This window comes from Podarcis liolepis (assembly GCF_965112155.1).
Source record: "Podarcis liolepis genome assembly, chromosome: 1".
Classification (NCBI taxonomy): domain Eukaryota; kingdom Metazoa; phylum Chordata; class Lepidosauria; order Squamata; family Lacertidae; genus Podarcis; species Podarcis liolepis.
This window is the reverse complement of record NC_139554.1, coordinates 82,206,026-82,229,185: the sequence shown is the minus strand read 5'-3', so window position 1 is coordinate 82,229,185 and position 23,160 is coordinate 82,206,026. Positions and strand designations below refer to the sequence as shown.

Genomic DNA, 23,160 nt, shown 5'->3' with positions numbered 1-23,160 from the left:
GACATGAAGAAAATAATACCAGGGAACACTTTAGAGAGTCATTTTACTTATTCTGTATTCGTAGCCTTGGTAAATCGGGAAGCATGGTGGCTGAATGAAAGGGCTTCAGTGTGAAAATCAGCAATACAGTCATACCTCGGGTTACAGCCACTTCAGGTTGCGTTTTTTGGGGTTGCAGACCACCAAAACCCGGAAGTACCAGAACGGGTTACTTCCGGGTTTCGGCGGTTATGCATGCACAGAAGTGCTAAATTGCGCTTTGTGCATGCACAGAAGCGCCGAACCACAACCTGCGCGTGCACAGACGCAGATTGCGAACGTGCATCCCGCATGGATCATGTTCACCACCCAAGCGTCCACTGTACATGTTCATTATTTAACTATAGGAAGATGATAATGTGTGAAAAGTGTGAGGGCCGATAATTCAAGTCAAAAAATATTTTTTTTTAAGAAGGAAGAGTGAATAAAGAGGGTAATATCAGATGTACTGGAAATGAGGTATCTGAGTCACATTGGAAGAAGAGATTGCAGAAAATTAAAACTGAACAAGTATTTTTTTCTAATTTGATATAACATAAATAACAGAATTTGCAGTTTGCTGAGGATGGTTCAGGTAAAGCTGCTGCATGAAACTCCATTGGCAAGCTCTTACCTGAATTAGAATTATTCTTATTCTGTATGCCAGCAAACAACACAGTACTCATTGAGTTTTCATTATTATATACAGTTGAAATTTAGGGTAATTGTTTGAAATACCAATTGTTGATTTGGATTGAGTCTTGTGGTCAGAGTACTGGTGTGCTGGCAGAAGGGTACAGGGAGATGATTTTTGCCAATACCCTCTTCCCTATGTGCCCCCTAAAAAGCTGATATAGGGCATTGGGGTACTTTTCAAAACGGTATGGTAGGTCACCCTGGGGGGCTGTAGGGAGGCATATGCCCTTTCCTCTAGCAGGATGTTGTTGAAACTGTACAATTTATGGAGGTGCAAATCTGCATATAAACGGTTGTAATTTGAGCATTTGGGGGGGGTGGAGATGGGCATCTTGAAAGGAAAATACTGCAACTGGTATTTTTCTAGAGAGAAATGCATTTATTTGACCTGTGCCTGGGAAAAGATGGACCTATACTGAAGCTAATGGAGCAAACAAATAGATTTGCTGCTTTTAAAAGGATTCTGGAAGTAGATTGTCTAGCTGAGATAGTGATGTGGGTGTAACATTTTCCAGTGCTTTATTTCTCCATAGAAACTTTTCACTCATAAGTTTGTTCGTACAGTAATACTGAATGCACGCCAGTTACTAATAAATATTTAAAAAGCTTGGCAATGTTTTTGGCTTTTTCCTCTAAATACAAATAAAATAAATATTCTAATTTAAATCACTTAACGAACCACAAATTATCTCACGCAATTTACTCTATAATTTGTATCGAAATTCCCTCCAGAAGTTTTCCAGAAACCCCACATCACTGGTTGACAGTGACAGCTAAATTACTGCTGTTACATGCAAGAGTTAAATCATGGTTAGTTTTCAGGATTGCTTCCAATCTTAGTTCTGTTCATAGTAAGTTCTGTTGAAATTAATTGATGTGATTAACTTACATCCATTAATTTCAATGTACCTTGACTAGCATCAGTTTCTGAATTCTTAACCACTTTCTTTTCAAGTGGCATATAAGTAGAAAATGTAGGAACATAAATGCTTGTTGTTTTCACTCAGTTGCTGGTGGGTAAAGCAACAAAAGCTTTTTGGGGGACCATAGGTCTGTCAGATAACATTTCTGGTTTTAAAAAGCCCACATATTTTGCCATGCAACAATTAGTCATACAACCAATAAAATGAGGCAACTATTATCCAAAGTAGTGCTAAGGATCTAATAGAAGATGTAAGTGCTGTCCGAGTGGTTGGTGTGCGTCTGTCTTGGGAGACAATAGGAGACAATTTGAGGGTTAAACTGTTGGAAGGTTACAGCGCTTGTTGTGATTGTAGAGACTGATACGGGAGAGGTATGGTTGTTGCAGCTGGGGCAGATTGTTCTGCTGCTGCAGATGCAGCTTGATGTTTCTTCTCTCTGCACTCTCTGCAGTAGTCATTCCTCCTCTGGTCACTTCTAGAAATGCTGTCAGTCTGCTTGGAAATAATTGCACAAATGCTATCAGATTTATTTTTAATTTAATTTAGCATGTGAGTGTGGGAAATTTCCCAAAAAGGCCAACATTTCACTATATTTCTTTGTGTGTGTGTAGAGTGCAGCAGTTCTAACAAATTAGAAATTCAGTGTCATGTTCTTCCTTGCCATGCATAGCAATCCCCCCCCCCCCATCCAGGGTTTCCCTGATCCTCCCAGAGTCAATTACTTTTAGCATGTGTATGGGGTGGGGGAAGCCCCATTGCACAGAGAAACAGAAGAGGGCCTTCTCGGTAGTGATGCCCGCTCTGTGGAACGCCCTCCCATCAGATGTCAAAGAAATAAACAACTATCTCACATTTAGAAGACGACTGAAGGCAGCCCTGTTTAGAGAAGTTTTTAATGATTGATGTCTTACTGTATTTTAAATCTTTTGTTGGAAGCCGCCCAGAGTGGCTGGGGAAGCCCAGCCAGATGGGCGGGGTATAAATACATTACAGTGGTGCCTCGCAAGACGAAATTAATTCATTCCGCAAGTTTTTTCTTCTTGCGGGTTTTTCGTCTTGCGAAGCACGGTTTCCCATAGGAATGCATTGAAAATCAATTAATGCGTTCCTAGGGAAACCGCTTGCCAGGCTGGCGGTGCGGAGAAGGGCTTTTCTCCGCACTGCAAGCCTTCAGGACAGGTACGGGAACAGAGGGGAAGGGGCGCAGCGCTTTCCCTCTGTTCCCGGGGCTTGCGTGGGAGGAGGGTTTTTCCTCCCCACCGCCAACATTCAGAACAGCATTCTGAATGTTGGCGGTGGGAAGGAAAACCCTCCTCCCACCCCAAGTCTTCAGGAAAGCCATCCGATGCCGGGCGGCGGGAGAAGGCTTTCCCCCTCCCCCTCCCGGCATCGGAGCTTCGTCCCGATGCCGCGCGGCGGGGGGAGACGTTCCCCCTCCGCCGCCGGGCACCGGGGCTTCGTCCCGATGCCGCGCGGCGGCGGGAGGCTTTCCCCCTCCGCCGCCCGGCACCGGGGCTTCGTCCCGATGCCGCGCGGCGGCGGGAGGCTTTCCCCCCCCGCCGCCCGGCACCGGGGCTTCCTCCCGATGCCGCGCGGCGGCGGGAGGCTTTCCCCCTCCGCCGCCCGGCACCGGGGCTTCCTCCCGATGCCGCGCGGCGGCGGGAGGCTTTCCCCCTCCGCCGCCCGGCACCGGGGCTTCCTCCCGATGCCGCGCGGCGGCGGGAGGCTTTCCCCCTCCGCCGCCCGGCATCGAGGCTTCGTCCCGATGCCGCGCGGCGGCGGGAGGCTTTCCCCCTCCGCCGCCCGGCATCGGAGCTTCGTTCCGAAGCCGGCGGCGGGAGGAGGTCCGAGGACAGTGGGGAAGACGCGCTGCGCTTCCCCGCTGTCCCTGAGATTTCCCTATGGGCTGTCGTCTTGCGAAGCAAGCCCATAGGGAAATTCGTTTTGCGAAGCGCCTCCAAAACGGAAAACCCTTTCGTCTAGCGGGTTTTCCGTCTTGCGAGGCGTTCGTCTTGCGGGGTACCACTGTATTCTTATTCTTATTAGTCTTTGCACAGGACTTTCACTGAGAGGACCCATTAGTTTAAACCCACCCTTTGAATCTGTTAAAAGGAAGATGGTAAGACATAGAAGTGGTAAGACACAGAAGTATCAGATCCCACCAGGAAGCCTGGAAGTTATTTAAAGCTATGTAGAAGGTCAAATAAAATTCATGTCACTGTTCAAAAAAGACGCAAATAAGACAAAGGGGGATCAGCATGGTTAAACAGCAGTGGAGGGTGGTTTCCATAAAGATGATCTTAGTATAGTTACTGTCTGCAAGGTCTTGTCTGTCCTCTCTCACTGCCTGCTGCCTGCCCTGGAAATTACATTAGCACCATTTCTTACCCCTTTGCTCCAGAGAGCCCAAATGGCAACATTCTGGATGTACAGTTAAATTATATACAGATTCACTGTCTTTGCCTCCTTATGTTCTTCCTTTCTCTAGTTCCTTTGTCCTCTGTATTTCGACTCCCTTTTTTATTGGAGATGGGTAACTTTGAACTTGAGGTATTGTAAAAAAAAAAAAATTGTACATATTCATTTATTGTACCGTCCTGCAGGGTTCTGTGATATTCTAGTGGGAACATCACATTTAATATAGTTACTCCTAGACATTGAGTACCACATCTTCTTGCTATGTTTCTATTGGCCTTGCAATTTTTTGTCTGGTCCAGTTAAAATAACTCAGTCTATAGTTGGCTCTAGGCCCTAGGGAATAGCTCTTTAGTGAAATTTTATTTGGATTTGGGTAGTCAAAGTATACAGACCTCCTACTGTATTTCTAGGGGCCTGACTCATCCTGTAATCTCAAACAATAGTCTTATTCTACTCTGATCATTGATGTTTCTTTTTCCAAAGTTGTTCTGAGAGACAGTACTATCATACTTAGTAAATAATTAGAAAAGTGGGTTTTAAGGTTCTGAAACGTCTTTGTTAAATGAATTAATCCCACAGTTCCCTGTATCATGTCAATTAGTTCACTCTTCAGATGTCTCATTTCTCATATGAGTTTTTCATTACTACTGATCACACCTCCCTTCTTTCTGGGATGTTCTTGTTGACAGATAGCAAAGAAGCTAAACTGTGACTGCAGTTTGGGGGAAGGGTTGCTATGGGAGCTGGGTGTTGGCTGTTCACCAGGCTGTTTCTCTGTTCCAGTCTCCTCAGGGCAAGTTGGTTCTACAGGAATCCATGTGATGACATTTGGATGATGGAGGGGCCACAGTGGGAGCAGGATGGGTGGAATCCCCAAGCTTCTTTCTTCTCCCCTTCCTTCAGGGCAAGGTGGTTTTCCATATGCCCCTGCAGAAAAATGGCATGAAGTTAAAAAGAAAAAAGCACATATTTTCCCTTTACCACACGTCTTAGAAGCCCCCCCCCCCTATTGTTATAAACTGCTCAGTTATAAACTGGGCTTGCAACCAGTCCAGAACCCTTTGGTATTATATAGTGGGGTAAGAAAAGGCTTGGGGGAGTCAGAAATAATCTCCCTGAAACCCCACCCAATGGCGGGGGGAAAGCAACACTGACCATTCATTCCAGGCTGGCTGCTGAACAGGAATTCTTTTATTGGTTGGGGATCCACAACAGCATTATGAGCTGGAAAACACTACAAGGTTCCTGCTTGTAGGAATCTATTTGTTAAACCTACAAGGGAAAGAGAAGGCTATTAATCATCTTGCAAGCAACATCCAGAAGGCATATCAGAAGGAAGGAGAGAGAATCTGACCAATGGGAAATACAGTCAAAGGGGATGTGCATAGCTGGGGAGAGGCTTAAAGAACTGATGGGCAAAGTAACAGATCTGAAAGTTAGGTTCTGCAAATCTATTTTAAGGATAAAAACTTTATAACAGTAAAGAGTCTGCCTTTTAAGATACAAGCCATGAAATATTTGACCCTGACATTTTGAGAAACAATCACCTAATTCTGGTAGAACAAAGAGTTAGCTGTCTTAATGTATACTGTCTTTTGAAAAGAAAATCTGCCTTTTTAAAAGAGTGGAGTCCTGGCTCTGAATATGCTGAAAATAAAGGTAAGCCACCGGGTTTTGGGTTTCAGTTTTATTAACATTAATAGATAATTTTAGATAATCCCAAAATCCGGAATGAGTTAATGGATGTTTGAAGTTCCCTGAGTGCAAAATATGTCCTGGTGTGTGTCCTAAATATAACATGTCTCACAAGTTTTACAGATGTGGAAACTGAGTCACATAAGACTGTTACCCGTAATTATAGGTTCTCATATGGGAAAAGTGCTTTGGCTCTTAACTCTCAGATCTGTACTAAGGATCAGTACTGCATTGCACTTTCTCTTGAATGCTTAACCTTATTTTTATCTCTTCTAGGTACAAGAAGCTCAAGATGACAAGTTGGCAAAATGATTTAAAGACTTTTAAAGCAAATATGAATGAATAAGGATTAATTTTATTTGTGTGAGAATGCAACAGTTTGGAGCAGACAAAGTGCTCTAGGACATGGGTGTGGAGGTCCCAGGCATCTTTTCTTTTTACTGTCAGTTACATTTTGGATTTTTAGGAAAACATTTGAAAACTCAGTCTCTAACTGGGTCTACTCCAGACACAACTGATCCATAATTAATGAAGCAATCTCAAACTTAATTTTCAGTATTTACCAGTAAAACTGGACTTGTTGAAGGATTTTTGGTGTTGTACACAAGGGAACAAATAAGGAGACTAAAACGCAAGACCAGCCTTCCAGTGTGCCCCCTACTCCCCCTTGAAAGAAAAGGATTTTCAGCTCAACCTTGCACCAGCTGTTACCCGGATTTAGTAGTCAAGAGAGAAATAAACAAAATTAAACAACGAATGCCAGACAACCCTAGTTCCTGGTGAAATCAGGGGAGAGTGCTCCTACTTTAAAAGAAGAGAACATTTGCGGCACGAGGTGGGGGGCAGAGAATGATGTGCACAAGCATGGCCGATTTGCTAGCACAATAACCTGCTGAGCAACAACAAACAGATTAAAAAGGAGAAACTTGCTCCAGAGTCTACATTGCAAAATTACCATGTGTTTTCTGAAACAAAAATAACAAAGCAAACCATCGAAACCTAGTATATACCTTGTGTCTTTCATTGATCACCTTCCTTGGGGTGCTGATTTGGCTCATCCTGCACTCTTGCACTAAAACGTCTAGCCCAATTCTGATACTTCATTTGCTGCATTTTTCAACTGCATTTTGTCACCTCAGAAGAGGATCATCTCTACTCTAGGAAGCACACATTTTTACAGGGCTTTCCTGGTACAGGAACCTGTGCAATTTCTTGAACCACTAGAATTTTCAATTGGAGTACAAGCTCTCATTTTATATTTTTAATTTTCCTTGCCCCACAAGAATCTTGGGACTACATATAGAATTCCCATTGTTGTCTTCTGTGACACTTGCTTTGGTTGTGCATACTACTATTCATTTTCATCTGGATCATACTGTAAATCTGATCTGACTCGTAACAGCTAACTACAAGAACTTGAATGCAGATTTAAAAGTCTCTCCTTTGCACAGTTGCTTTTCTTTTTGAAGGTCCCTCCTGCATTTTCTTGTCCTTTCTGACTCCAGTTGGGCCTAGGCTATGCTGCAGGGCGGATCATCGATCAGAGCTCCAACATGCCAGCAGCATCTGGAAAGAGATTCAAACCCAGCAAGTATGTCCCTGTATCAGCAGCTGCAATCTTCCTAGTAGGATCCACCACACTCTTCTTTGCTTTTACGTGAGTCAAGAAAATATATAGTATTTGGGGAAGGGGGGCATGGATAGACTGGGTTGGCAGTTTTGCATGTGAGTCTAGAGGCTGTTAAGAAAATCCAGTACTCCTGGATAGAAAAAGCCAGCCGTGTATTCATTTTTGTTATGCTGACAGAAATGGTAATCTGAATCAGGGCACTCAGAACCCACTGATTTGATGGCTAATTTTATTTAGCTTTGTTGAACTTTGCAGTCATGTTTATGGTCATATTAAATACATTGGTTGTATATGCACTTGCTTTTGCTCCTACAATACTGTATAGGTATGTGGAAACAAACCAGGAAGCCAAAGTTAAGCATAGTTTCCCGTTATGTGTGAAGTGAAGTTGGCTTTAGATTCTGGAAGAGGACTGCCAGAGAAGCCATAGTTTTCAGTTAGCAAAGAACCAGCATGTGAGTGTATAATACTAGGGCATATCCTGTCTTACTAAGGCAGGATTTGTTTGTGCAAACCAGGCCACCACATCTTGCTCACTTGCAATGGCCAAGGTTACACTTCAGTTTTTCTGTGGTGGAAGAGTGCCATTCCTACAGTTTTTATTATAGGGACCTCTTGGAAAGAAATGTAAGTAGAACCTAGATTAAAATCACATCCAGTAGATAAAATAATGTTTCACTGTGCTGGGAAGTGTGAGAGCTTCGTTTGGGCACAAGCACTGAGGTTACTGTATATATTGGGGTTCACAATTCTACCTGCAATGCAGAGGCGTGATGTTTTTTGCCATGGTGAATAGGGGAAGATTTATCTGCCAGATAAAAAGGGAAAGCTTGTTCAGCATTGGGAGGCTTATTTGTAGTCAAAATAATCAGATATGTTGACTGTATAGAGTAATATCTCTTAAGCATAACTTAATTGAAGGCTGTGAGACCATTAAAATAGCCTAAATAACTTGTCTGGTTGTTATTTGTTTTATTTAACATATTTATATGCTGCTTAATTACCAGAGTCTAAATGGTGTATTTAAAAATCATACAGTGAGTAAAATCAATTACAGTTAATTATAAAAACTGAAAGCCTCCTTACCTTCAAAGTTGTCAGTTGTGTTTCAGAATCTGTTGCTGTGGAAAATGTCCACTGACATTTATAAAAGAGAATTGCAATAGGCAATCTGAGATTGTGAATGGCATACTACAAAAACATCAGTTTCTGTTGAACAGAATGCTTGTCATACAAGGAGTTTGGATACTTAGGGAGGAAAATAAGCCACAGGTAGGAGCTGTTATCCTGGTTTACCATTGAGGTTGTTATTGGTCTTCATGTTAAATAATTGCAGTGATGTGTATGAAAAAATGGCTAAATTGTGCACACTTGAAGGAATAATTTTATGCAATATATGATTCAAATACTTTTTAAAACATTTGCACACACACAGTGATACAGTTTTCAGTGATGGCTTTTTGTGAAGTCAAGTTGAAATAAGTAATGTTCAGGGCGAGAAGAGTGATTTGTGCACATATTTGGTCATACAAAATATGATTGTTTAAAGTGCTGCATAGCAGAAAGTTTAACTTTGCTAGCACATAGTCTCTGGATAAATAAATATACCACTTCTTCACCAGGTAGTATAACAAGTAATGCTTAAGGAAGAGGCTGTCTTAGAATCATAGAATTGTAAAGTTGGGACCACATGAGTTATCTCGTCCAACTCCCTGCAATGCAGAAATCTTTTGCCCAACATGGGGTTCAAACCCACAACTCTGAGATTAAGAGTTTCATGTTCTACCAACAGAGCTATCTCAGCAGCTCATAACTTCGGTGATATACCACAACTGTTGGCAGACCTTGTCTGAAATGTATATATCACTTCGATGTGATGTGCTTGAATTCCATCAGTGGAATCATTTTATTTTTATTACTCCTTTTATTTAATACATAATCAGTGAACTTAGTAACAGGAAAGCAATTTTTGATGGCATTTATGGGGCTAGTTGCTGTAACAGGTATGTATTTTCAGATCCACAGAAGGTAGTCATAAAAAGTAGTACAGTATTTAAACTTTTTCCCCACCATAAGTATACTATAGAAACATTCTGCAGAGAGCTACAATTGTATTTACTGGATGTTCCTATACTTTGTAAGCTAGAAATAGGTATACATATATGGCTTGTTCAGAATGAAAATTCAGTCAGTTAATTCTAGGCTAGTTGAAGTTGGCTAGCCTACTTTATAACATTTTAAAATAACTATCCTTCTCTTCAAGAAGGATTGAAGCCCTCCTGACATTTAAGTTTTATTCAGAGTCATTTGGGGTGGGAGCCATGGATTTAATGTAATTCTCTCCATGCTCCATGGCATTTCTGAACATCACCTCTATTTCTGAGGGCTGCTTCTGTCTCATAATTGAAAGTTTCACAAGCAACATAGCTGTACTCCTGATGTTTGAAGACCTGTTAACATGTAGTGTCTGAAGCATACTTTAAAAAATACTTCCCAACATGTACCTGAGATGGGCATGTAGCATTTTCACATTGTTGTAGGAATAGGGGTACGAGTTTAATAGTTTCTTTCAAAAGTGATGCAGGGTGTTACTGAAGTATAAAGATAACTTTAACTCCCGCATCTGCATCACTTATTTTCTCATTTGACTGGCTTAAGCTGATTCTGTACTTATTCCATTGAAGCCTTGTGTCTGAGATGATACAAAAGTTCAAATTAATTATGACATAAGCTTTTGTTGTCTACTGTCAACTTCATCACCAGTGTTAGGAACTTAGATGTATAAGCTAACCTTATATATCTTAAACCAAGATGCCATGGGTGTGTGTTTGAAGAAATAATAATAAAAATAATAGCTATCATTTCTATACTGCTTTATATTTTTTTTAAAAAAAGCTCAAAGTGGTTTACAACACATTAAAACATTGAGTAAAACTATTCTGAATAAAACAAATTCAAGCCTCATGGAAAATATTTCAGATCCTTCTGTAAGTGACATTTTGCTTTCCCCATATTTATATGTCCACTTAATTTTTACAGCTGCCCATAGCAGAAGTGCCCTTGGAAGTCAGTGTGGTGTAGTGGTTAGAGTGTCAGACTAGGACCTGGGAGATCAGGGTTCAGATTCCCACTCAGTCATGAAGCTCACTGGATGACCTTGGACCAGTCACAGCCTCTTTGTTTAACCTACCTTACAGAGTTGTTGTAGGGATAAACTGAGGAGGAGGGTGAACCATGTACTCCTTGGAGAAAAGGATGGGATGTAAATGCAATAAATAAGTTCTTCTGCTTGCCTGCTTAAGAAAGCTGGAGGGCCCAGATAGATGGAGATATTAGTCGCCAACCTGGCATCCAGAGATCTCCACATGGTAATAATTCACCCTGCGCCAGTAGCAAAACGCGCCTGGCACCTGTGGGGTTTCGAACACTGTAATTAATAAATAAATAGTAATTAATAATACACTGATGATGATTAGTATGAGCCGGCATGTCAGCAGTGGTCATTGGACTGTGCTACATGGTTTCCCATTCACAATATGATGCAATTCTGCTATGCTGTGATGAGGGCAGAGCTATTGTTTGGCTGCTATAGTGTTCATTTAGCTGAGCTCCTCAGCAGTACACACATATAATTTAGCTTTCTTTCACTAATTTATTTGCTGCTTGTAGCAGACATTCTTAACCTTTCAGGTTACTAGATGCAAGATTCTTGAATGTGTGCTTTAAAGCTTCTTTTTGACTAAAAGAATTGGAGCAAATATCTCAGTTCAGTTCCAGCTGTTGATTAAAAGAGAGCCTTCTAGGTCTGAAGATGTGACTCAGTATATTTGGCAGGCAGTAATAGCTGAGCTTCCAAGAAGCCTGTTATCTACAGTGAAAAACATGATTCAACAGATCTTGGGGGTGTCTACATTCAAGAGTACTTGAAGTTGTTTTTCATGATTATTTGGTAAGCAGTTGCATGAACCCTCCCACAACTATGATCTTATAGACTTTTGTGTTGTATGCTACGAATTTCTCAATCGCCTCCCCTTTCATTTAGTTTGGGATATGGCCCTGAGAAATCTGAGTAGTGAATGTATAGTATTGTAAATGCTGATTACTCTTTTTGCAGAGTGACAGCAGGAAAAAATCTTGTTTTTCTAGTAGGCTTATTTTGCTGTCTTCAGAATATCTTTCCTTGTAACATTAACCATTAGCAAAATATACAAAGATTGATTGTCACATTCAAGCTTGTTAACCATGCCGGCGTTCGCTTGGCCCTGGTGTACTTTTCTTGATCTCTAGAATACATTCTAGCTGAAATTCTAATTTATAATTTAAAACAACATTTAAACATTTTGGGTAGATATGACCTCCTTGACTTTGCCTTTCAGCTTCCTTTTTTAACTTCCTTTTTCTGGGAAGTTTCCTCTTTTTGAAGTCATATGTGACTGGGTTCAGGGGTTGTGGGTTTTTTGTGGGTTTTTTGTTTTTTTGCAATTGTCTGTTTACATATACATTGAATTTGATAGTATTATGACCACAGTTCTCAACTAATTCAACTACACTTGCACCAGGTCCTGGGGGCCACTCAAGATTAAGTCCCCAGGGTCATCACTCCTCTATTCAGTTCCATTACCTGTTGTTCTAAGGCAGAGTCATTTTGAGTATCTAGAAACAAATATGCACTTAGTCCATGTGAGGATAGTGGTAGTCACCTATTACTGCAGCATTTCCTCTTTTAGATGCCTCCTTGATTTAATTCTCCATTGATTTCTCATTCTCCTTTTCAAGATCATTGAGCATTTTGGTCAGGGGGAGCAACAGCATTTCTCTAGTGCTAAATTACCTTTTGAGGCTCGATATCACTACCCACAACAACTCTAAGGAAGAATCTGTGCCTTTGGGAATTTCCAGCTTATTGGACTCCATGTCTTCTTTGGCATACAGAGTGACACCACCTCAGTATGCCCCACCCTGTCCTTCCTATAGGGTTTGTATCTAGAGATAACTGTGTGCATTGGTTCTGTCCATTCTACCAGGTTTCTGTTATGCCTACTGTTATGTCTGAAGCTTTAATCCTAGAATAAGAGGCAGGTAGGATTTTAGAATGTAAAATTTTAGAAGGGAAGTTTGAACCAGCCTATCGGGTGTGGCTTTGTCTGTGCTTGCCTGCTTGGCCCTCCCAGACCCCAGGCTATATATCCTTTATTCACACCCTAGGTCACACCTGATAGGCTGGTTTAAACTTCCCTTCTGGAGCTGGATTGGACAACTCCAACAGCCAATCAGATTACTACATTCTAAAATCCTACCTGCCTGTTATTCTAGCATTAAAGCTCCAGACATAACACCTACTATATCTGTATTTTCCTCAGTCCAAGTAGTCCAGCTCATCCATCTTGACTCTTCTAGCATATAAACACTTAAATTTTGTTGGTTGTATCCAACTACTTTTAAGTAAATGGCTCTTTTTGCTGTCCTCAAATATTATTCAGAGTGGTGGGGGAATCTCTAGAACAGATTAAGGGGGCACCAGATGAGAGGACATGCACAAGCAGAAATCCTTGCACTAATGGGACACTTACTCAGTTGTATCCAACATAGCATTAAGTCACTGTCTTTGTCATTTTTCATTTTAGTCTATGGTGCTTTCGTCTTTCTGAACTTCTGTCATGTGCCACTGCACTGCCAGTACCCATTTAAACAATCATACCCCTTATGCCTAAGTGGGAAGATTTGCTTCCATTGGCTTCACCCCCTGCAATCAATTTAAAAACTGCTCTGACGCATTTTTTGTTTTAAGCATCAGCAGTCAGGTTCCATCCTTTTTCAAGTGGAGCTTGACCCTTTTGTACAGGCTCAGCTTGTCCAAAAACATTCCCTAGTGCCTAAAAAATCCAAATCCTTCCTCCTGACACCACCATCTCATCCATTCATTGATATTGCAAAGCTGTGCCTAGCTGGCTCTGTATGTGAAACTGGTAGGATTTCAGAGAAAGCTATCTTGAAAGTCCTGGTTCTCATCATCCTACCTCAAAACCTAAATTTCACTTCCAGGGCTTCCTAACTACATTTCCTCACCTATTAGTGCAAGCACAACTGCTGACTCTTCTCTAGCAGTATTTACTAGGCTATCTAGATAATGAATGGCATCCACATCCTTCACACCAGGTAGGCAATTCACCCTGGCATCTACATGGCCATCACTCAGCCATATTTCTATATTCCTAATTATCAAATCCACTACCAGGGGTCCTCCACCCCATGAAGGAACCAAAGAGGAGAACAGCTTGTCTCCCATGGAATAGGTGCCTTCTAATGGATATTTTCCCTCTTTTTCAGAGTGATACCTTCCTTCCCTGAAACCCTAATTCTTCATGGTGGCAGGGGAGCTGTCATCATTGAAATGAGACACAGCTATCATGTCTTTGAAGGCCTCACCTACTAATCTCTTTGCTTTCTTCAGGTCAGCCGCCTTGGCCTTAAGGAAACAAATCTGTTTTCTCAGGGGTCAGGAGCTCATTGCACTGAGCACACACCCATGACCCATGAGCAAGCAGAGTGACAAACATGACAAACTGTAATGCACTGGAAAGCCCCACACCTTTGCTGGCTTTCTAACTGCATATCTATTTGGCGCTGTGATCTAAACCACTGAGCCTCTTGGGCTTGCAGATCAGAAGGTCGGCGGTTCGAATCTCCGCGATGAGATGAACTCCTGTTGCTCTGTTCCAGCTCCTAGCAGTTTGAAAGCACACCAGTGCAAGTAGATAAATAGGTACCGCTGAAGCGGGAAGGTAAACAGCGTTTCTTTGTGCTCTGGTTTCCATCACGGTGTTCCGTTGCCCCAGAAGCGGTTTAGTCATGCAGGCCACATGACCCGGAAAGGTGTCTATGGACAAATGCTGGCTCCCTCGGCCTGAAAGCAAGATGAGCGCTGCAACCCCATAGTCGCCTTTTAGTGGACTTAACCATCCAGGGGTCCTTTACCTTTTACCTAGGGGGCTTGTGATTTGTTAGGTGAATGGACAGAGGGACAAAGATGATTGGCTCTGATTACATACATAAATGATTTTTTTCTGATCTTTCGGTACCTCTTCTCTAAGAAAAAGACTTCTGGTTTCTTAACAAAGGTTATTTTCAGCAATTTTTTTCCAATTCATGGATCAATTCCCAGAACGCTTTTGCAATCTTACAGGATCACCACATGTGAAAAGGTACCTTCTTTCTCTTTCCAACAAATATTGGATTCAGACTTATACATTTTAGCTAGCTTACTAGGCGTCAAGTACCATCTATACATCATCTCCATATAATTTTCTTTTAGTGCATAGCAAGCTGTAGTTTTAAATCCACCTTCCCATGCTGTCACATCAATATTTCAAACCAATTCATCCTTTGTTTGCCATTCTAATAAGATTTTGTTCATTTTAGACATCACCTTTTGATTATTCTTTAGCAGGTATTTTTCTAATTGAGAGGTTTTAGTTCTAAAACCGTTTTTAATTTATCTTGAATATCTCATTTAGTTGGCAATGTTGTAGCCAACCTGTTAATATTCTACTTATTTCTTCAAACTTCTTTTGTTTAACCTCCCTTTTCACCTTTATTAACAACTCCCTGTTACCCAATCCTCCTCCATATTCTTTTATTTCACTGCTATGGCTTCTATTGGAGAGAGCCACATTGGTGTTTTATTTTCCAGCAAGTTTTTATATTTATCCCATACTGTATATAATTTTTTCCTCATTATATGGTTAATGAAACCTTATTCATTCCTGTTTTCCCATACCACAAATATGCGTTCCAGCTCAATTTGTTGTCATGTCCTTCTAAGTCCAAAATCTGCATATTCTTCAATAAAAACCACTCCTTTAACCAGCAAAGACAGGATGCCTCATAGTATAATCTTAAGTCTGGCAGGGTAAAACCACATCTTTCTTTTGTTTCATTTTATTCTTGGTTTCTTCCCCTACCAGATAAATTTTGTTATATCTCTTTGCCATTCCTTAAAACATCCCATGTTACTGATAAATGGAGCTATCTGAAATAGAAAAGTCATTCTCGGCAGAACATTCATTTTTATGACTGACACCCTTCCTAATAAAGAGAGTTTCATCTTTCCTCATCTCTCCAATTTTTTCTTAATATCTCTCCATGTTTTGACATAATTATCTTGAAACAAAATTTCTTGCTGTTCACCATACCCCCAAGTATTTTACTTTTTTCTCTATCATAAGACCTGTTTTTCCCTTTAATTCTTTTCCCCCCACTCTCCTTCATATTTTTCACTAACATTTTGCTTTTATTCAGTTTAAAGCCCACCATTTCTCCAATATTTTTAAAAATTTCATCTAAAATCTTTGGGGTGGACTCCAATGGTTCTTCTAGTGATAACACCACATCATATGCAAAAGCTTTTAATTTATAGGATCATTGCCCCACTGCAATTCCTTTAATCTCCTGATTACTTCTTATTCTTTGCACCAAGACTTCTGAGGCTTATATAAACAATAATGGTGATAGTGGACAACCCTGTCTTGTGGTAGGAATATTACCCACAATTAACCTTGCAAAATGCAAGGGTACAAACTAAACTCTTACTGAGTATGCTAAAGTGCAGGTGTTTGCAGCTCCATCTAACATTTGGGACTAAATATTTGCTGTTTGGAAAACGTTGCCACAAATACTTTTACACTTCATAGACTGAATGATACAATTCTATGTAATGTATAATGCTGTTCATATTTTTAAAGTAGTAAAGTAGTTTAGATTTTTTGGTTTTTTTACTTGATAGTTTCAGTTCTGCTCCCCCACCTGCAAATTTCAGGTTTTTCCAGGAATCCCACTTTTATTCCCACCCCTACCCCCTTTGTTTAAATGTTTTGGAAGCTTATTAAAAATACACTTACTACAGGGCATTTTGAGTTTCTTCTAGAGCCTCTGAGGGGGCTCTCATACATTATTTCATGTCTATATATTCAAAATATTTATATACCACTCTTCTGATGGAAAACTGCCCAGAGTGGCTTACAAATCAATTGTTCACCAGTGTACAGTCTAAAAAGCCATAACAGAAGAGGGAAGAAGATGTAGAGGGGAGAGGAAAACAAGCAGTCTCAATCACCCCATTCTTAAGTTACAAAATCCTTATATCGTCTTGCATGAAAATGGGTTGCTCAGGTTTTTTTTTGGGGGGGGGGTGAAGGCCTTTGTGGCCTCTGAGAAAAATCCCTGGCAACCAACCTTTCTGAAACTGTCTATAATGTAGCTGGAAGCTGTAGTTTGATACAGGGTGGATTGTTTCCTTCTGCGATCTATCTGGAAACTGCCAGCTTCTTAGCACTCCTATTGCAGCAGGTAGGTTTTGGGGGTCCAATTATTATTATTATTATTATTATTATTATTATTATTATTATTATTAATTTATTTATACCCCACCCATCTGTCAGATAGTTATTTATTTCCTTGACATCTGATGGGAGGGTGTTCCACAAGGCGGGCGCCACCAGCGAGAAGGCCTTCTGCCTGGTTCCCTGTAACCTCACTTCTCGCAGTGAGGAAACCGCCAGAAGGCCCTCAGTGCTGGATCTCAGTGTCTGGGCTGTACGATAGGTGTGGAAATATTCCTTCAGGTATACAGGGCCGAGGCCATTTAGGGCTTTAAAGATCAGCACCAACTCTTTGAAGTGTGCTCGGAAACGTACTGGGAGCCAATGTAGGTCTTTCAAGACTGGTGTTATGTGGTCTCGGCAGCTGCTCCCAGTCACTAGTCTAGCTGCACATTCTGGATGGAGTTTCCAGGTCACCTTCAAAGGTAGCCCCACGTAGAGTGCATTGCAGTAGTCCAAGCAGGAGATAACTAGAGCATGCACCACTCTGGTGAGACAGTCTGCGGGCAGATAGGGTCTCAGCTTGTGTACCAGATGGAGCTGGTAACCAGCTGCCCTGGACACAGAATTGACCTGTGCCTCCATGGACAGCTGTGAGTCCAAAATGACTCCCAGGCTGTGCACCTGGTCCTTCAGGAGCAGAGTTAACCCCATTCAGGACCAGGGAGTCCTCTTTATGGTCCAGCTCTCACTTCCATCGATCACTCCTGGGAAAACCATAGCTTTAACTATACAGACCTTTGTTGGCAAGGTGATGTCTCTGCTTTTTAAGATGCTGTCTAGGTTTCTCATTGCTTTTCTCCTGAGAAGCAGGCGTCTTTTAATTTCGTGACTTCTGTCACCATCTGCAGTGATCATGGAGCCCAAGAAAGTAAAATCTCTCAGTGCCTCCATTTCTTCCTCTTCTATTTGCCAGGAGGTGACGGGACCAGTGGCCATGATCTTCGTTTTTTTGATGTTGAGCTTCAGACCATATTTTGCGCTCTCCTCTTTCACCCTCATTAAAAGGTTCTTTAATTCCTCCTCACTTTCTGCCATCAAGGTTGTGTCATCTGCATATCTGAGGTTGTTGATATTTCTTCTGGCAAGCTTAAGTGGCATAACTAACTGGCATATTTGCCTGCAAATATCTTTAGAGTAATAGTAGGCAGCTGCCTCATTTTAATCTTCAGAACACTAGTACTTGGTTAAATGATTCTCGTATATATTATGTAGTTGCCTTTCCATTGATGGCTGTACAAAAATAAAGAGCTAAAATTTGTTGCAAATGCCTTAGTACCAGCTTCACATTTCCAGAAACGTGCTCCCCCTTCCTCTTCTTTGCACCCTCCCTGATAATAAAACCAGAATGTTAATGTGAACAGAATTTCTAGAGTTCAAGTAATAGAATGCCATTCATGCATGATGGACAGGATGTATAAAGTGAAATGAAAGAAACAAAAACCTGAGCAAGCATGTTAGTGAAGCAGTTTGCTTAAACATACCATTTGCATCTCTTTTCTTAGGGGATCTAGAAACTAGAACAGGCATAGGCAAACTTGACCCTCCAGATTTTTTGGGACTACAGCTCCCATGATCCCTAGCTATGGTCAATTGTCATCCCAAAACATCTGGAGGGCTGAGTTTGCCTATGCTTGAACTAGAAGGCTAAAATCATAAGAGCAAACCACTGAACTTTTCTCTCTAATACTGGTAGATCCTGATTGGGTCAGGGTTCTAGACACAGGTTACATAGGCATCTTAAGAAACTGAATGGGCTGTGCTTCTAATAGAAGCAGTTCCATTAAGTATAGGTTGCAGTTTCCATGTGTCATTGAAATTCATTGTCCAGCCCCATTTCCCTGGTCTAGGTGAAAAACAGTTGGAACCAACGGATCATTGATGCCACAAAAATTTCATTCATCCATATCACGATTTGAGATTTTAATGTAGAGTTTTGGAAGCACCATCCCTCCTACATTAAGGTAGTTGATTAAATGGGCACTAACTATGTCAATAGTGTGCTTACTGGCGAGTGGCTTCTCATATAAGTATGTATACTTTTCATATTTTATTTTGCATGCAAAACAATCACTTTGAAGCTTCCAAGCTGGTTGAGTAACTTTTTCATTTGTCCAAAACATAATAGATTTTTGTAGCACCCGTAAGGAATTTCTAAGAAGTTGAATGTTGGAGGTTGGCCTACGTATAAGAACTTATGAGAAAGTTGGACTCAAACAGTAATTTAGCAGAAATGCAGTAATTATGACTGGCATGATCAGGAACACCATGTGGGTATCCAACTTCTTCAGAGTAGGGCCTATATTCTATTCTCCTTTTGCACTATTAGCTGTCTCTTAAACAGCCAAGAACTTCACTAGTGTATAGCTTGGAGGCCTAAAACAGTTCACTAATGGATGTGGAGCTGCGAATGAGTCACCTCTTCATCCCTTCAGTTGTAGCAGAGAAAATACAAACACGGGCTGGGCATGTCTGTGTCATTAGATGTTTGGGAAGGTTTCTGACCTAGATCTCTTCTGTAGGGAGAAAGTTATAAAATAAATTGGGTTAACTACTGGGATAGGACTTGAGAGTTCCTGTCTGAGTCCTTTAAACATTACCTCCTCTGACAGGGTGGAGTCTCCATCACCTGCCTGTCTACTTTAAATACCTTGACCACCTTTTATTTTGTCACTAGCCTTCTTACTTGTTTTCCCTCATTTCCTTTATTTTTTCCACAGTAGGAAAAAGCTTTATCATTAAAATATAGGTATGTGAATCCTAGGTAAAAGATGTATAATTCCCAGCTTTTAGATGTTTGACCTGTGATGTATATGCAGTACATAATAACTTCTCTAAAAAATTATCAAGAATAAGCAACATCATTGTCATCTACTATCTCACTCTGCAAGAGGCTTATAATTCCCATGGTTTTGTCTGGCCTTAAGACTGTTTCTGTAGACATATTGAATGCTAGTGGTTTTGAGATGTGTACATATATAATAATTTGAATGTGTTCATTTATCCTTTTGCATATCACTGTGACACCTGGACAACATTGCTCTAGTCTCATGGAACAAAAAGGCTCCATATCATGTTCTTTTGATTCACCCATAAGCTCAAGTTTCTATCCTTAGCTCGTACAGGAAATATCAACTTGTGTTGTATTCTCTCTACATAGCAAATTATTGTCTTCCTAGCTTTGGTGTGTGTTTGCATTGCCTAATTCTGCTGTTCAGAATACACTGACAGTACCTCCCTGCCTCTAGCTACCAGCCCACCATTAATGATTCACAGGCCTGATGCCAGTAGGCAGGGTTTGTTGAGTCGGTTTTTAGCTGCTGCTTCAGCCTCTTTTTGGCCTGTATTGTAGATTAAGCCTGTGTTCTCACTGACCCACAAATGAAAAGAGTTGAACTGGCATTTGCCTTATAGATATTTTGATAATGAGGGGGAGGAGAGGAAGACTATATTGGGAGGGATGCCTCACCCTCCCTGCTAATCTAATATATGCCCCTTAGATACCCTTAGTGGGCTCTGAGCATTCTGTCAATTGGTTTACTCCATATGTCATTTTTTAGAGGTAGCCTTGCATTTCCCTTCCCTGCTCTTTGCTCCTGCTGCCTAAATCCATCTGTTTATCACAGACTGCTCTGATTGGAGAAAGAAGGACAGATGCTGCCCTAAATCTATGGGATTAAACTCCCAGCAGCAAAGCAGATTAGGGTATTACACAGGCGTCTTCAAGGGGGAAGCCCGCTGGGTCCTGAGCCCAGGCTTTTCTGTAGAAAGGATTCTTCAGTATAGTACTTTTGTCAGTGGGTACCATCTTAACATTTTCCAACCTCCAAGACTGTGCCTGTGTGTTTGCTTGTAGATTAGTCATATGAATGAGTACCTTGTCCTGGAAGAATTGACCTGCATTGTCCCTCTAAGGAATGGAATTATATGACATAGGTCTGGCTTCTGTCCTAAGACACAGTTGCATGTGAGATATGTATAGTGTTTGTGGCATATTAACTTGTGGTGTTACTAATATTTCCAGAGTTGTAATTAACACCTATTCTGAGCAGCATATAGATACTGTGGCCAGCTGAAATACCTGGCTACACAGATGCAAAGGTAAACCCCCCCCCCATTCCCATCACTGAATATGGCCACACACCCTGCAGTGAACAAGCCCAGAGAGGCACAAGTTATAATCACACTGTTGCTCTCAATTTTCCTGATGTCTCCCAGTACCACACACTGATTCAAGGTGGATATTCTCTTCCTTAACTCCCCCCACCACATTCACAGAACCTTCATCTTACTATAGGATATGCAGGAGGCCAAGTGAACACAGTGGTGGGTTCACAGTTATTTGGGAAATTAGTGTGGCTATCCAGGGTGGCTAATGGGGTGTGAAGTAACAAGTTGCTAAATGTTGATGGTGCATGGTAATGTGCCATTATTTGGCACATTGGATTTAGAAAAAAAATCCTCTGCCCTTCCATTGTAGTCTAATGTTCAGGGCAGGTTACAGCAAAACATAAAAAATATTAAGAATCGCAATAAGGATCAGCAAATTATTGGACTAGATCAGTGTTTCCCAAACTTTTTTGGGCAACGGCACACCTGTTTACTGAAAAAAATCTCGCGGCACACCACCATTAAAGCCCCGCCCCGTGACGTCAGCGCGCAGCGTCACGCCGGGAGGGACGCACGAAAGTGAAAGTTTTTTCCCTCCCCCTTGCCGGGGAACCTCCAAGCTTTGGGGGTGGGAGGAGGCAGCAGAGCGAGGGACTGAGGGACGGCGGCAACTGAGGCGGCGGCGGCTGTTGTGGTGGTGGCGGCGATAGCGGGCGGAGGAGGGGGCGGCGGCGGGGCTTGAGGAGCCGTCGCCGGGAGTTGCTGCTGCTGTTGTTGCTGCTGCTGCCCGGACATGCCGGCCTCCTCCTCCTCCGCTGTCTCGCGCTCCTCCCTTTTGCACGCGCTGCCCCGCCGCCTGGCACCACCACCGCGGAGCCGCCCCTGGCTCGACGCGGATCCTCGCCGCCGCCGCCTCTCACCGCCCGACTCGCCCGCCTCCCTCCCACGGCACACCAGCCAATGTCTCACGGCACAGTAGTGTGCCGCGGAACACCGGTTGGGAAACACTGGACTAGATGAACCTCGGGTTCCTTCTAACTCTATAATTCTAATCTGATACAGGTGGATAGTGACCTGCATCAGATTATGAGTCCACTTCAGAATTCACAGCCTTGCAGATCACTTTACAAGGTAGTCCAAGGGCTGAAGCACTTCCTCTTAAAGCAATTTCTGTTGTTTAGCATTTTAAAAATGGGTAATCCAGCTGCCCACAGCCTGGAGTGACTAGAATGCAATACGCCTTGCTGCCATGCACTTTGAATGCAATATAGCAAGTCCCCCTAGGAGTGATGGGATGAGGTTCTGTCATTGTCAGGGGGGGATTATGTAGACAAACTGTGATTAGCTCTAGTGCTTGAATTAAGTTTGACTAAATTGGCTTATATTTGCAAAGGGGAAAAGGCTGATTTAAATATTTTTTTTTCTATTGATTTCCTCTTCATATATTTCCTACACAATGGTGCATATTTGACCATTAAATCATGTTAATTTACAACTACAGTGGTGCCCCGCAAGACGAATGCCTCACAAGACAAAAAACTCGCTAGACGAAAGGTTTTTTCATTCGCGATTTGCCTCGCAAGACGAATTCCCCTATGGGCTTGCTTCGCAAGACGAAAACGTCTTGCGACTTTGTTAAACCGTTTAAACCGTGCTTCGCAAGAAGAAAAATTCGCTAGACAGCAAAAATTGCGGAACGAATTAATTTCGTCTTGCGGGGCACCACTGTAAATGGAATTTATATAGTTTATTTCTTAAAACAAAGGATTGCATCTTGCACTTGTCAAAAAAGTAACAAAAAAGGGGGGAATACCCATGACATCAAAGTATGTCCAGATAATTAGTGGGCAGAGTAGAGCTGGCTATTTTCATTCAAGTGAAAATGAAAAGCTAATGTTTGGTGGATGAGTGTAAATAATGAAATTTGAGAAATTGTCAAATTGATTCTTAGTTTATATAGGAAAGTGTCACTTAACTCAATGTATCGGGTAGAGGCATTGCTATAGTTAAGAGACTAACTGTAGAGCTAATATCCATTTCTTCAGATTAATATCCTAAACTTTCCTGAAAAGAAACTTGGCATTTATCTTTTTAAATAAAATAAAATCTTGATTTAAATGTTTATAATTTTTTAATTGGTTTTTATTTACGCTTCTCAGTCAGGACTGAGCATACACTGCAGCTACTAGATGTGATGAGGAGTGGAATGAAGTGTCCTTCTAGGAGAATACATTGCTGGCTGGCACGCTGAACATGAACGCTCCAAACTGCAATATTTTGTTGCACATCCCAC

General features: G+C 41.6%; 1 protein-coding gene across 1 annotated transcript in view; it reads left to right on the top strand.

The window, feature by feature from the left end:
* ZDHHC5 (zDHHC palmitoyltransferase 5) overlaps positions 1 to 23,160 on the top strand; it is a 43,865-nt gene that overhangs the window by 5,689 nt on the left and 15,016 nt on the right. The window contains exon 2 of the mRNA XM_083512636.1: positions 6,027 to 7,407. Within this exon, the coding sequence (XP_083368762.1) occupies positions 7,304 to 7,407 (104 nt within the window). The 5' untranslated portion in view covers positions 6,027 to 7,303. The remainder of the gene's footprint in view (positions 1 to 6,026; positions 7,408 to 23,160) is intronic.